Source organism: Rhinatrema bivittatum, chromosome 4 (genome assembly GCF_901001135.1).
Source record: "Rhinatrema bivittatum chromosome 4, aRhiBiv1.1, whole genome shotgun sequence".
Lineage (NCBI taxonomy): Eukaryota > Metazoa > Chordata > Amphibia > Gymnophiona > Rhinatrematidae > Rhinatrema > Rhinatrema bivittatum.
Genome location: NC_042618.1, coordinates 274,129,616 through 274,145,018, shown reverse-complemented (window position 1 = coordinate 274,145,018; position 15,403 = coordinate 274,129,616). Strand labels below are relative to the sequence as shown.

The following is a 15,403-nucleotide window of genomic DNA, read 5'->3' as shown; positions in this document are numbered from 1 at the left end:
TTCCTACCACTGTTTGAACTCGATTGCTGTGCCTGTTCATCCAGGCCTTATGTGTTCCTACCGGTGTTTGACCTCGATTGCTGTGCCTGTTCATCTAGGCCTTGTGTTCCTAAAAGTATTTGACCTCGATTGCTGCGCCTGTTCATCCAGGCCTTGTGTTCCTACAGGAGCTTGACCTCAATTGCTGTGCCTGTTCATCCAGGCCTTGTGTTCCTACCGGTGTTTGACCTCGATTGCTGTGCCTGTTCATCCAGGCCTTGTGTTCCTAAAAGTGTTTGACCTCGATTGCTGCGCCTCTTCATCCAGGCCTTGTGTTCCTACAAGAGCTTGACCTCAATTGCTGTGCCTGTTCATCCAGGCCTTGTGTTCCTAAAAGTGTTTGACCTCGATTGCTGTGCCTGTTCATCCAGGCCTTGTGTTCCTAAAAGTGTTATACCTCGATTGCTGCGCCTGTTCATCAAGGCCTTGTTTTCCTTCAGGTGTTTGACCTCGATTGCTGTGCCTGTTCATCCAGGCCTTGTGTTCCTAAAAGTGTTTGACCTCGATTGCTGCGCCTGTTCATCCAGGCCTTGTGTTCCTAAAAGTGTTATACCTCGATTGCTGCGCCTGTTCATCCAGGCCTTGTGTCCCTAGGTGGGATTGACCTCTGTCCTCGACTGCTGTGCCTGTTCATCCAGGCCTTGTGTGCCTAAAGGTCTTTGACCTTGATAGCTGCGCCTGTTCATCCAGGCCTTGTGTTCCTACCACTGTTTGAACTCGATTGCTGTGCCTGTTCATCCAGGCCTTGTGTTCCTAAAAGTGTTATACCTCGATTGCTGTGCCTGTTCATCCAGGCCTTGTGTTCCTACCGGTGTTTGACCTCGATTGCTGTGCCTGTTCATCCAGGCCTTGTGTTCCTAAAAGTCTTTGACCTCGATTCTGCAAAGCAATTTCTGTGTAAAGCAATTTCTGATCTTGCTGCAATAAAAACTTGTAAAGTAAAGTGTTGTTGTGCTTTTGTAATGCCTACAAGAGGCGAACCTAGGAAAGCATTGCAGGGGCGCACTTCAAGAGTTGTAGACAAAACATGAGAAATCCAGTCCCTTATTAAAATCCAGAACTGGGCCACTAAAGGGCCTTCCCACAATATATGGTAATATGTGCCAACATGACCAGAACCCCGCCAGCATCCCGCTGGGTAAGAAGATCTAAATTTATGCAAGGTCACAGGAGCGTAATGCCATCTGTGCAGCATTTTGTAGCAATTTTCTTGCAAACCGGTAGATATAGAACACTTATGTGTCCATGCATAAATGATATCCCAGTCCTTGTCCTCTAATTGTGTTTGAAAATCCAGTTCCCAGGACACTCTGTGCCTGGGCTTGTCAGGTGGTTTCCTAGTGAGAAGTGCGTAAATTTTGGATATGGCTCCCGGAATTACTGCGGCATGTTGACAATAATTTTCAAATAGCGTACCTGTCAGGCGGAGAATCCCTTTGCGCAGCCCTCTGTGTACAAAGTGGTATAACTGAGCGTAATGCAAGAAATCAACGCTGGCCAAAGAATACTGTGTGCACTGTGCACATTTGGCTACTAGACATAAGGGTGCCCTGTTGTAAAACATGGTCTATTCTGGTGATGCCCGACTGCACCCACTGTCTCAAATTCCTCGACATATCAGATGTAGAGTATACCGTGTTAGTAGACAGGTGAGTCAACAAAGAGTATGGCGCCGTGCCCACTAGAGTATCTCTCCATTGTTGCCATGCCCTAAAGGTGGTGTGTAAAGCGTAAGAAAAGTATTGAGTGGGACCCCAGGACGAACTAGGCTGCCAAGGCAAAGCTGACATGGGAAATGTGCCCAGCAACGATTGCTCCAGTCATACCCATTGCGGTATGTTCTGGGAGCGGTGTAACACAACAGATGCTCGTAATTGAGCTGCACCAAAATACCAAACTAAATTGGGAAGATTCAACCCACTGTTGTGCTCCGCGGCCGTGGCGCCCCACGACCGCGTTCCCCTACCTGACTCTCAACGCAATGAAAGCCCCGGAGGAGGGCTCCGACTCGGGCCCGTGCTGCCCGCTGCAGGGGAAGCCGGCCTGCTTTCCCCAGCGGCGTTTCTCCTCCACCGGGGAAGATCCAAGATGGCTGCCGCCATGGAATCCAAGATGGCCACCGTCAACTCATTTGCATTTAAAGGGACCGGGTCCCTTTAACTAGACTCAACTGTTTCCAATGATCCAGAGCAGAGGAAGTATATAGGGAGGCTTCCTCTGCTCATTCCTTGACTTGGCAACGTCTCGTGCGAGTGTTGTTTGAGTCTGCTTGCCTCGGTGAGTTCCTGCTTCTTGCTCCTGTTACATCTTGGTGTTCCTGGTTCCTGACTTCAGATTGGCTTACGGTGATTCTCTGGTTCTTGACTTCGGATTGGCTTACGGTGATTCTCTGGTTCCTGACTTTGGATTGGCAAGCGGCGATTCTCTGGTGCACGACCTTGGACTGGCGAATGACGACCTTCTGGCACTTGACCTAGGACTCCTCCAAGACTCCGTCTCTAAGGGCCCACCTAAGTCCCAGCGGCCCGGGTCCTTACGGGCTCCTCCTGGGGGGACCGCGGGCTTCCAGGGCGAAGTTCCAGTTGGCCTTTGCACCATAGCTCTGACCTCCCTAGGTCCACCTAAGTCCCAGCGGTCGGGTCCCTATGGGCTCCTTCCGGGGGGACCGCAGACCACCAGTGGTGAAGACTCAGCGCCTCATCTCGTCTCTTCATCGCCTCCGTATTCGCCTCAGCCTCCAGTGCCAAGGGTCAGCTGGTCCCGCCTCCTGTTCTGCCTCGCCACCCGACAAGAGACCCTACGGACTCTCCAAAAGGTATACCATCCTCTTGTCGGCCAAGGGTCCACAAGCCTGAGCATAACAGATTGCCAAGTCCATGGACCCGGCAGAGGCATCCGCCTGCCAGGCCATTCCGGGAATGGCCCAGCGCCTGAAGGAGCAACAACAGACCCTCGATGCCCTGGTCTCTGCGGTACAGGGCCTGACCCAGCACCTTGAGGCATTAGGGCCCATGAGCCCCACGCTGCCGTCTCCACCTGGGGCTCAAGGAGGCCGCCCTACTCAGCCGCACACTGTCCAGGTTTCCGGGGGCGACCTGAGACAAGGAATTCCCACTCAACTCCCAGCACCCTCTCGATACGCCGGAGATGCTAAGCTGTGTCGAGGCTTCCTCAGCCAGTGCCAGGTTCATTTTTCCTTGCTCCCCACGCAGTTTCCCAATGACTTGGTCAAAACCAGCTACATTATGTCCCTGCTGGACGGTAGGCCTCTGATCTGGGCCTCGCATCTGTGGGAGAGAAGGGACCCCATCTTTGAAAACTTGAGCCAGTTCCTGTCTGCCTTCCGGCAGATGTTTGATGAACTTGTCCGCAAATCCACTGCGATCTCTGAGTTACTCCGATTACGACAAGGTGCTCGGACTGTGGCCGAATACGCAATAGAGTTCCGTACCCTCGCCGCAGAGTTGAATTGGAGAGATGACTGCCTCCACGGGATCTTTCTGGAAGGACTAGCCTCATGCCTTCAGAACGAGCTAGCGGTGAAAGAACTTCCGGAAGACCTCGACGGCCTGGTAGAATTGGCCAACCGAGTAGATCGCCGGATGAGGCTTCGCCTCCCAGTAGTCAAGGGGATGAGGAGGTCCTCACCACCTTCCAAGAATGCTTCTGAAGTTCCTGGAATGTCCGCCGAGGAACCCATGGACTTGGGTCACGGGAGAGTCTCCCCACAGGAACGTCGCAGGCGGATAAGGGAAGGACTCTGTTTTTACTGCGGAGCAGCGGGCCATCAGATAGAAGTATGTCCGACTCGGCCGGAAAACCGAAAGGAGGTCTCATCCTGGGCCGTGCTTCTCCAGTACCTCCACTTACGCTACCAGTTGCGTTAACCTTCGCCGGCGGCGAGTTCCACACTTTGGCCTTGGTGGACTCCGGCGCCGGGGGTAACTTCATCATGAAGAGTCTGGCGGAGCATTTGGACTTACCACAAGCTCGCCTTCCAGCGCCTTTAGTCATCGCCTCCATTCAAGGGAAACCTCTCCCAGAACGCGTGACACACCACAGTTCCGGTCCCACTGAGGATTGGAATCCTCCACCAGGAGCGCATGCCGTTGTATGTTCTGAAGTACTCCATACACCCAATCGTCTTGGGCCTTCCCTGGCTGCAGGAGCACGAGCCTCAGTTCAACTGGAAAACTCTGCAGTTGTCTCGCTGGGGGCCAAAGTGCCACGGCCACTGCCTCCAGACCGTGGTTCCCGTCCCCTGTCCCGTGGCTTCCACCAGCCTTCCTGGTCTGCCGGCCCCTTATGCCTTGTTTGCAGATGTATTCTCGAAAAAGAAGGCCAAGGTACTTCCACCCCATCGTCCCTTCGATTGCGCCTTCAATCTCCTCCCTGGTACTGAGCCTCCTCGGGGCAGCACCTACGCCCTCTCGCCTGCTGAGACACAGGCCATGAATGAGTACATCAGAGAGAACCTGGAAAAGGGCTTCATTCAGAAGTCGAAGTCACCCGCAGGAGCGGGGTTCTTCTTCGTCGGAAAGAAGGACGGGACACTTCGCCCGTGTATTGACTACCGGGGCTTGAATGCCATAACGGTCAAGGACCGTTACCCTCTGCCTCTCATCTCTGAACTTTTTGACTGATTACAGGGGGCGAGGATCTTTTCTAAGCTAGACCTCAGAGGGGCGTACAACCTCATTCGAATCAAGGAGGGGGACGAATGGAAGACGGCCTTCAACACCCGAGACGGCCACTATGAGTATTTGGTGATGCCGTTCGGGCTCTGTAACGCCCCTGCCGTATTTCAGAATACCATGAACGAGATCCTCCGTGACCTCTTGTACCAGTGCGTGGTCGTATACTTAGACGACATCTTGATATTCTCCAAAGACTTAGCGGCCCACCGCCAACACGTCGTCCAAGTGTTGCAACGCCTCAGAGAGAATAGAATATATGCGAAGCTCGAAAAGTGCCAGTTCGAGCAAGAGTCTCTCCCCTTCCTGGGATATATAGTCTCCAGTCAGGGATTCCATATGGATCCACAAAAGCTAAAAGCCATTTGGGAATGGCCACAACCGTCTGGACTAAAGGCACTTCAAAGATTTCTGGGCTTCGCCAATTATTACCGCTCTTTCATTACCCACTACGCCTCCGTTGTCGCTCCTATGACGGCCCTGACCCGAAAGGGGGCAGACCCCAAAAATTGGCCTCCAGAAGCGGAAACTGCCTTTTGTCGCCTCAAGGAGGCATTCATGCAACAACCTTGCCTCAGGCACCCGGACCCGCAGCGGCCATTTTTTGTCGAGGTGGACGCATCCTCGGAGGGAGTGGGGGCCATACTGAGTCAGGCCTCCGACGGCCATAAGCTACGTCCGTGTGCCTTTCTCTCCCGCCAGTTCTCGCCGGCAGAACGGAATTATGCCATTGGCGATAAGGAGCTCCTGGCCATCAAGGTGGCCTTAGAAGAGTGGCGCCCATGGCTGGAAGGGGCTCAATACCAGTTCACCGTCTTCACAGACCACAAGAATCTGGAATACTTGCATCGCGCTCAGCGTCTCAACCCACGACAAGCCCGTTGGGCCCTGTTCTTTACCCGCTTCAATTTCATTCTCAGGTATAGACCGGCTGGGAAGAACGTTAAGGCTGACGCCCTGTCACGGGTATTTGAGTCTACGGAAGAGGCCGAGGAGCCGCAGTTTATAATCGAGCCATCCCGTATCCTGTTGTCGGCCACCACAACCATCCCACCCGGGAAGACACTAGTTCCGCCCTGTTGGCGGAAACAAGCCTTGGCATGGGCTCACGACTCCCGTTGTTCCGGCCACCCGGGACAATCCCGGACATTACAGACCTTGCGACGGTATTACTGGTGGCCGCGGATGAATAAAGACGTCCAGGTGTACGTGGAGTCCTGCCAGTCGTGTGCCCGCCAAAAGAGGATCCCCGGTGCAGTTCCAGGCTTACTTCAACCCTTACCGGCGCCCTCAGAACCCTGGACCCATGTAGCAACCAATTTCTTGGTGGACCTGCCGCGATCCAGCGGCAACACCGTGATCTGGGTGGTCGTCGACCGTTTTAGTAAAATGGCGCATTTTGTACCATTGCCAGGCTTGCCATCTGCGCCACAGCTGGCCCAGCTGTTCGTCCAGCATATCTTTCGGCTACACGGCCTGCCCCAAAGTATTCTGTCGGATCGAGGCCCTCAATTCACAGCCAAGTTCTGGAGGGCTCTCTGTCAAAAGTTCGACGTCACCCTGGATTATACGTCGGGCTATCATCCTCAGACCAATGGTCTCGCGGAGCGAACCAACCAGACGTTGAAGCAGTTCCTCCGCATCTACGTCAATGAAAAGCAAGATGACTGGGCTAGCTTGTTACCATGGGCTGAATTCGCTCTTAACTCCCATCTCTCCGCAGCTACGGGATCCTCTCCGTTCCAAATTGTGTATGGAAAACAGCCACGACTGCCTCTGCCCGTGCCCATCACCGTGCCATCTCCGCTGGCCCAGCTCTCTGCAGAAGAGCTACATCGCCTGTGGGTCTCCACACAATGCGCCCTGATCAAGGCCGGTCAGGCGGCAAAGAGGTATGCGGACCAACGGAGAAGACCTTATCCACCTTTTAAACCGGGCCAAAAGGTTTGGCTAAGTACACAGTTCATCCGGTTGAAGCTGCCTTCATGGCGACTGGCCCCGCGATTCATCGGGCCGTTTCCCATTATCCGACAGGTGGGTTCTGTCTCTTACCAACTCCGTCTCCCTCCGTCTCTCAAGATACACAACACGTTCCACGTCTCCCTCCTAAAGCCTCTGGTATTGTCATGGCCCTCCAGCACACCTCCTACTCCTCAACCTGTCGCCTCTGAAGATGACCTTACCTACCAGGTCCGGGAGGTGTTAGATGTGAGAAAACATCATAGGAAATGGGAGTATCTACTGGCATGGGAGGGCTTCGGTCCCGAAGAGAATTCCTGGGAGCCCATGGCTAACATCCTGGATCGGAGTCTATTGGACCAGTTCCACCGAGACCACCCGTCCAAACCCAGGCCTCCGGGGAGACGCCCTAAAGAGGGGGGTACTGTTGTGCTCCGCAGCCGTGGCGCCCCATGACCGCGTTCCCCTACCTGACTCTCAACGCCATGAAAGCCCCGGAGGAGGGCTCCGACTCGGGCCCGTGCTGCCCGCTGCAGGGGAAGCCGGCCTGCTTTCCCCAGCGGCGTTTCTCCTCCACCGGGGAAGATCCAAGATGGCCTCCGCCATGGAATCCAAGATGGCCGCCGTCAACTCATTTGCATTTAAAGGGACCGGGTCCCTTTAACTAGACTCACCTGCTTCCAATGATCCAGAGCAGAGGAAGTATATAGGGAGGCTTCATCTGCTCATTCCTTGACTTGGCAACGTCTCGTGCGAGTGTTGTTTGAGTCTGCTTGCCTCGGTGAGTTCTGCTTCTTGCTCCTGTTACGTCTTGGTGTTCCTGGTTCCTGACTTCGGATTGGCTTACGGTGATTCTCTGGTTCTTGACTTCGGATTGGCTTACAGTGATTCTCTGGTTCCTGACTTCGGATTGGCAAGCGGCAATTCTCTGGTGCACGACCTTGGACTGGCGAATGACGACCTTCTGGCACTTGACCTAGGACTCCTCCAAGACTCCGTCTCCAAGGGCCCACCTAAGTCCCAGCGGCCCGGATCCCTAAGGGCTCCTCCTGGGGGGACCGCGGGCTTCCAGGGCGAAGTTCCAGTTGGCCTTTGCACTATAGCTCTGACCTCCCTAGGTCCACCTAAGTCCCAGCGGTCGGGTCCCTACGGGCTCCTCCCGGGGGAACCGCAGACCACCAGTGGTGAAGACTCAGCGCCTCATCTCGTCTCTTCATCGCCTCCGTATTCGCCTCAGCCTCCAGTGCCAAGGGTCAGCTGGTCCCGCCTCCTGTTCTGCCTCGCCACCCGACAAGAGACCCTACGGACCCTCCGAAAGGTATACCATCCTCTTGTTGGCCAAGGGTCCACAAGCCTGAGCATAACACCCACCCTTAATCTTTGGTTGATACAACGTGGATCTGGCAATCCGAGGGAGACGTTTACGCCAAATGAAGCTGCATAAAATTTGTTGCCATTTTTTAAGCAGGGTGGTGGGCAAAAATATAGGTATAGTAGTGAAGAAGTAAAGAAAGCGAGGTAGGACATTCATTTTAATGATGGCCAGTCGACCCAACCAGGAATGGTGCTGCTGATGCCACTTATTTAGGTCAGCTTGAATAGAACACAGGAGGGGATCATAATTCAGGGCAAAGAGCTGCTTTGTGTGGGAACCGAGTTGCACCCCCAGATATTTCAAGGAAGTTGTTGCCCACTAGGTGGGATTGACCTCTGTGCTCGACTGCTGTGCCTGTTCATCCAGGCCTTGTGTCCCTATGTGGGATTGACCTCTGTGCTCGACTGCTGTGCCTGTTCATCCAGGCCTTGTGTTCCTAAAAGTCTTTGACCTCGATTGCTGTGCCTGTTCATCCAGGCCTTGTGTTCCTAAAAGTCTTTGACCTCGATAGCTGTGCCTGTTCATCCAGGCCTTGTGTTCCTAGAAGTGTTTGACCTCTACGGTACAAAGTCAACATAGGTTGATATTGCAGATTTGGACTTGAGTAGCAGTATTCTTATTTCTGAGAGATCTTCCATTTCCTTTGTCATCAGCTGAAGTGCGTAAGTACAGTCGGAATTCACTAGACGCCAACGGAATTCACTAGATGCCAACGATATTCACTGGATGCCAATGTAAACACCGGGTACACCCAACTCTAGGGGTGGACCTGTTCCAGGGAGTCCTTCTCTGCAGGCCAGCCTGTCTTTCCCCTATCAAAACCACAGGGACCAGACCAGACTACCTCCACTCTGCCAGCCTGTCTTGCCCCTATCAGCTTTCTGCCACTCTGCTATGCTGCCATACACCAGATGACTCACTTTACTCCTTGTGGTGTTCTTGCCACTCTCATGGTTCCTCAGTGTGTTGGTGCTAGTCTATCTGCTTGCTATGTTCCCCCTTCATTGTGCTGTTGGATGTTGGATGTCAATGCCACTTGTCTTGCCGCTTTGCCTGTCGTACTGCCTTTGATGGTTCATGCATCTGCTATCGGTGCTCTGTTTTGAAGTTGTGGTGTGTTTTTGACATTCTCACTGCTGCTTTGTGCCTCTGTTAAAGCACTCTTGCCACTTCTGGTACCCCTTTGCACCTTTCCAGTGCCTTAGGCTATTCATGCCACTTTGGTGCCAATTTGCCACAGTCTAAGTACCTTGGAGCTCTTTTGTTGTGATGATTGCTCCCCAGAAGTTTCATGAAAATTGATAAGAAAACCCCAATTCTGCAGCCAAAAATAGGCTGGAAATCCTTCCCCCATTGACTTTAATGGGAACCGGGAAACGTATGGACAGATCGACAACTTATGGAATTCTCCATACTTCCGTATAAAATGGAAACGACCCTCAACGAAAACGTATCACTAACGCAACAAAAACTTTTTGTCTGCACATCCCTACAATCCATCTGCTGAAGACAGTGAATACTGGCAAGCTGATTTCACTGCAGGGGTATATATATATATACTGTGATATCAGTTTGCTCCATCTCCATCTGCTGGTAGAGGTGCCTAATCCACTAGTCCTTGATTCATCTGACCAGACGCTAAGAAACTATCTATTATAGGGGTTTGCATGGCCAATTCCACAGAAACACAGGCTTCTGAACAGTGGTCTTTTACAGCATGGTGCCTAAGTAGCAATAAGGGCTCGGAGGTAGCTCCAGTTACAGGGAGATATATGTTTTAGTGTTCCTTGGATTTCAAGCCATCAACACCCATGATGCAGCCACAAATTAATGGATCCTTGTAGGAAGTGAAACATTGACAATCCCTTATAAGGGTATGATTCTAACACCCCTCTTACTTTAATTATTGGACCTGTGAGTGCATTAAAAATAGCACTTCAAGACAGTGCTGCCAATGACCCAGACATTTTAAAAGGAAGATGTTCATGTGCATGAGGAAATTTAGCAGCTATTGGAAAAGGCAGGGTCTTATTGATCGGCAGGGAAACAGTGGGGCCTGTAATAGAAGCAAGAAACAGACTGACCAGGCAGACATGTCCCAAATGGGTGTTTAGGAAACTAACCTCTGGCCTCATTCTGCCTGGCACATAGCTTGTCAAGCCACTCCCCTACCTTGTGGTGCAGTTCCTGGGCCTTCTTCTTGGGTTACTCAATCTATATACTTTTGTATGAACTAAAAGTTTTTTATTCCATGTTGCTAGCTATGTGACCTTTTCATTGTTAGGTTATATTTAACCCCTAAAAACCATACACTCTATTTTATTGCCTCTATGCTGTCCCTTTGTGCATCAATATAAGCTATTTGGCTTTTGCCCCTCTCTATTTATTTATTTAGATATTTTATATACTGTCGTTCCATGTGTTTTACAAAAGTAACATTCATAGCTATAAATCAACACATAACTCCCCACCCCACCCTCTATACCCTTCCCAACCTCCCAATCACCTTTCTATTTCCCAATATGTACTTACCCCACAGGAGTAGGAGAATGTGTGGTTAAATTCAGCCTGTAGGTTCCACCAGGCCTGCTGTATCAGTCTATTCCTTCGGACCTCCAAGATAGGAAAAAGCTTCTGCTTACTCCTCACCACAAGGGATGCTAGCCTGGTGGTAAATTTTGGTTGCCTTGCCAGGAGGGCCATCTTGGAATGAGTTCGCCCCAGCAAAACCGGAAGTATTTGCATGAGTATGTGAGAAAGTATGTACATACTAATGTTTCCAAGTACACGCAAAATTATGTGCAAACTAAAAAGCTATGTGTGTGCTTTTGGGAGCTTGGATATGCATATTTTAGAAACTGCACAGATGCATCTGTGCAGATTCTAAAATACTACAGCAAATCTGCGCAGACCTATATACATGCATATATAGGCCCACACAGAGTTGTTTGAAAATTATCTTCTATGTATACAATGTACACATAAACTTTACTGCTATGCAAGCTGTTTGAAAATTACCCTCCATATGTGCACATTTATATGTATATAGGGTTGAGGTATTTCAGAGGGTGGAGTTTGGGTGGAGTTCAGAATTCTATGCATACTTTTTGATTTTAAAAAGTATGGGCATTAAGTAGAAAGTATAATTGTGTATGTGTAGTTTTGCTGGGATAATTTTGAAAGTGAACTTACACATGTAAGTTCGCTTTGAAAACTGGATTCATAACAGCTCACAAATTGTTGCATACAGGATTTCAGGCCATAGTGTACACAGAAAATATTTAACCCCTGGTCTGAGGCAGGGGTTACATTTTTGTCTTTGCCAGGCTCACAGTAAATATCAAATGGAGGACTGAATACCATATTATTTATCCTGGACTTCATAAAGACTCATTTGTATATCATGTGCTCTCATTTACATGCAGGCAAATGCTAATTTTAGTGCCTACAAGATAATCTGACCTAGTTTTATTTTACTGAACGTACTCATGTTGTACTGTTTTATGTTTCTATTTGTCAATAATATGTTATGAATATTTAATTGTAAATCACCCCGATCTTCTTTGAAGGAGTGGTACATAAATAACTGTAAATACAAAAAATAAATAATTAAACAATAAAATAAATAAATAATTTGTTGGGTGACCATTTTAATGTGTATGTTAAAGTCTAACTGCACAGCATGCTATTTTTAGCACGTGAAAAGGACATTAACGTGCAAGCTAAACTTTATTGTAAAGGCCCCTTAATATTATAATCTGCCAGTCAACGAGTTAGGTGTTACACCAACAAATGTCCTAAAATGAGACACAAAAAAGGAATCTTCACCTCAAACGTCCACTCAGATTCCATTTTTGCAGTCTTGTTTGCTTGCTACTATGTTGCTTTGATTACCATATTAGTACACTTGAATGCACAGAAATAAAGGTTAACAAATAAAAATATAATATAAGGTGATACCATTTTATTAGTTAATGCATTTCTTGACTAATTTTCAAGAATTGACACTCCCTCAGGAATGGAACAGAAAGAGGAAAATATGACATTGCCAAAAAATATAAGTGAATCATAAAATAAATTACAGGGATAGTGTGAAGAGAAAGGAAGAAGGGGGGATAGTTGATGTGCTAGAGTGTTAAGGAGATAACTGTGACAGAATTGCTACAGGACACTATTTGGATATGGCACACTGAATATGCGTTCTGTAGGTTATATATAGTACCTACCTAAAGGATGAATTCAGCCAAGGGTGTGCTTCTTTTGGTTCTTGCATCTGGAGCAAGTCAATAAATTCCATATAGTTTAAGGTAGAATTCATTTTCAGACCCAACATTTCCAGCAGGCGCAAATACTCTTTCTGGGTGATGATGAACTTGAAACTTTCCACAGTACGTTGCAAATCATACATAGTGACAAAACCATCACTGTTAGAATCCATTTTATGAAAGAGAGAGTAGGAATCCTAGAAATAATTAAATTAAAAATTAACACTAATATTTTTGTCACTGGATCATACAGTTGCTTACAATTGACAATTAGAGGGGCAATTTTCAAACTGTCTACTTTGGGGCAAAGTCCACAAGTACTTTTTGCTCACAGATTTTACACCAAGGTTCAAAGAGAAATAAATGATTACTTTCTGTATGAAAACTACCATGGGTAACAAGTGCCCATGAACCTTTGTAGCTGTTTTTTTCTACAAGTAGATTTTGCAAGGAAAATAGTGTGCATCGATTTGAAAATACAATTAGGGAGGATAATTTTCAAACAACTCCGCGCGGTGACATATACATGTGTATATGGCCACTCATAGTTTTACCATATTATTTTATAACCCATGCATATGATATATGTGAGTTTAATAATGTATGCAGATCTCTACACTGCAGCATACATGCATATATAGGCTTATGCACAAATACATGCAATGGATTGAAAGAAATTATATTTTAAGTGTGAAAAAATAGGACTTAATAGTGTGTATTGGGATTTGTGTGCTTAAGTCAGAGTATTTTAAAACATGCATGTGTCAATAAAAGTATCAGTTTTACCAATTAGTCTACCTGTTCACCCATTCCTTCTCCAGATCATTGAGACTCTGCTTGGTCTTCAGTCTAAACCCTAGGGATGTGCATTCATTCCCTACAAATTGGTAATCCGCAATGTAAAGGGCCATATTCGTTGTATTTGTGGGGAAGCGAAATGTATCGCGATTCCCCACGAATACAATGAATCTTTGCCGAATTATTCGGGTGTCTAAAAGAGCCAATTTAAACAAACCCCCCACCCTTCTGACCCCCCCAAGACTTACCAAAACTCCCTGGTGGTCCAGCGGGGGGTCCGGGAGCCATCTCCTGCACTCACACCCTCGGCTGCCGGTTTCAAAATGGCACTGATAGCCTTTGACCTACTATGTCACAGAGGCTACCGGTGCCATTGGTAAGCCCCTGTCACATGGTAGGAGCAATGGATGGTTGGCGCCAACTTATGCTCCTACCATGTGATGGGGCTGACCAATGGCACCGGTAGCCCCTGTGACATAGTAAGGGCAAAGGCTATCAGCGCCATTTTGAATACTGGCAGCCGATAGCCTTTGCCCTCACTATGTCACAGGGGCTGACGGTCGGCCCCTGTGACATAGTGAGGGCAAAGGCAATCGTCACCATTTTGAATACTAGCAACCTACGGTTTGAGTGCAGGAGATCGCTCCCGGACCCCCACCGGACTTTTGGCAAGTCTTGTGGGGGTCCGGAGGGTCCCCCAAGACTTGCCAAAAGTCCCTGGTGGTCCAGCAGGGGTCCGGGAGTGATCTCCTGCACTCAGGCTGTCGGCTGCCAGTAATCAAAATGGCGCCGATAGAACATAAGAAGATAAAAACATGCCATACTGGGTCAGACCAAGGGTCCATCAAGCCCAGCATCCTGTTTCCAACAGTGGCCAATCCAGGCCATAAGAACCTGGCAAGTACCCAAAAACTAAGTCTATTTCATGTTACCATTGCTAGTAAAAGAGGTGGCTATTTTCTAAGTCAACTTAATTAATAGCAGGTAATGGACTTCTCCTCCAAGAACTTATCCAATCCTTATTTAAACACAGCTATACTAACTGCACTAACCACATCCTCTGGCAATAAATTCTACAGTTTAATTGTGTGTTGAGTAAAAAAGAACTTTATCCGATTAGTTTTAAATCTGCCACATGCTAACTTCATGGAGTGCCCCTAGTCTTTCTATTATCTGAAAGAGTAAATAACCGATTCACATCTACCCGTTCTAGACCTCTCATGATTTTAAACACCTCTATCATATCCCCCCTCAGCCGCCTCTTCTCCAAGCTGAAAAGTCCTAACCTCTTTAGTCTTTCCTCATGGGGGAGCTGTTCCATTCCCCTTATCATTTTGGTAGCCCTTCTCTATACCTTCTCCATCGCAATTATATTATTTTGAGATGCGGTGACCAGAATTGTACACAGTATTCAAGGTGCGGTCTCATCATGGAGCGATACAGAGGCATTATTTATTTATTTATTTTTTATTTAAAAACTTTTCTATACCGTCGTTTAGTAGAGCACCATCACAACGGTTTACAGATAGGCACAAATATGTTTGGTTTGGTTTCTAGATTATCCAAAAGGTGCCAGTATTATACGGTTACATAGTTCAATAATATATTCTAAATGGGGGATGGGTGTGGTTACCAGTTATGATTGTTAGCGCAATCATATGTTTATACTGTCATTCAAATATAATACTTAAATATGAGAAAAAATAATAAAATTATGCAACTCTGCATTTTATACTGGTGACTTTCAGCTGTTTTTGTATTGTTATTCAGCTACCTCACTGTGAAATGCTTTTTTGAAGAGCCATGTTTTTAAGCCTTTTTTGAAGAGTTTTAAATCTTTCATTAGCCTTAATTCCAGGGGTAATGTGTTCCATAGTAAAGGTCCTGCCAAGGATAGTGCTCTCTCTCTGACTTGGGACAACTTTGCAGTTTTGAGTGATGGAATGGTTAGTAGAGCTTTACTGGCCGATCTGAGATTTCTTTGCGGGACATGTAATCGTAGTGCGGTGTTTAGCCAGTCAGCCTGTTCGTCATTTATTAGTTTATGCACTGTGCATAGTGTTTTAAATTGTACTCTTTGTTCTATTGGGAGCCAGTGTAAATCTGCAAGTGTCTGGGTGATATGATCTCTTCTGCCTTTACCAGCAAGTATTCTGGCAGCTGAGTTCTGTAATATTTGCAGTGGTCTGATAGTAGTATATAGCAATCCTACTATCAGACCATTCCCTTTCTAATAATTCCCAACATTCTGTTTGCTTTTTTGACTGCCACAG

The 15,403-nt window shown here is 48.0% G+C and overlaps 1 protein-coding gene across 1 annotated transcript in view; it reads right to left on the bottom strand.

Annotated features, from left to right (window-relative positions):
* The window catches only part of EFCAB6 (EF-hand calcium binding domain 6), a 958,412-nt gene that overhangs the window by 569,863 nt on the left and 373,146 nt on the right, over positions 1-15,403 (bottom strand). Inside the window, exon 12 of the mRNA XM_029597490.1 lies at positions 12,294-12,529. Within this exon, the coding sequence (XP_029453350.1) occupies positions 12,294-12,529 (236 nt within the window). The remainder of the gene's footprint in view (positions 1-12,293; positions 12,530-15,403) is intronic.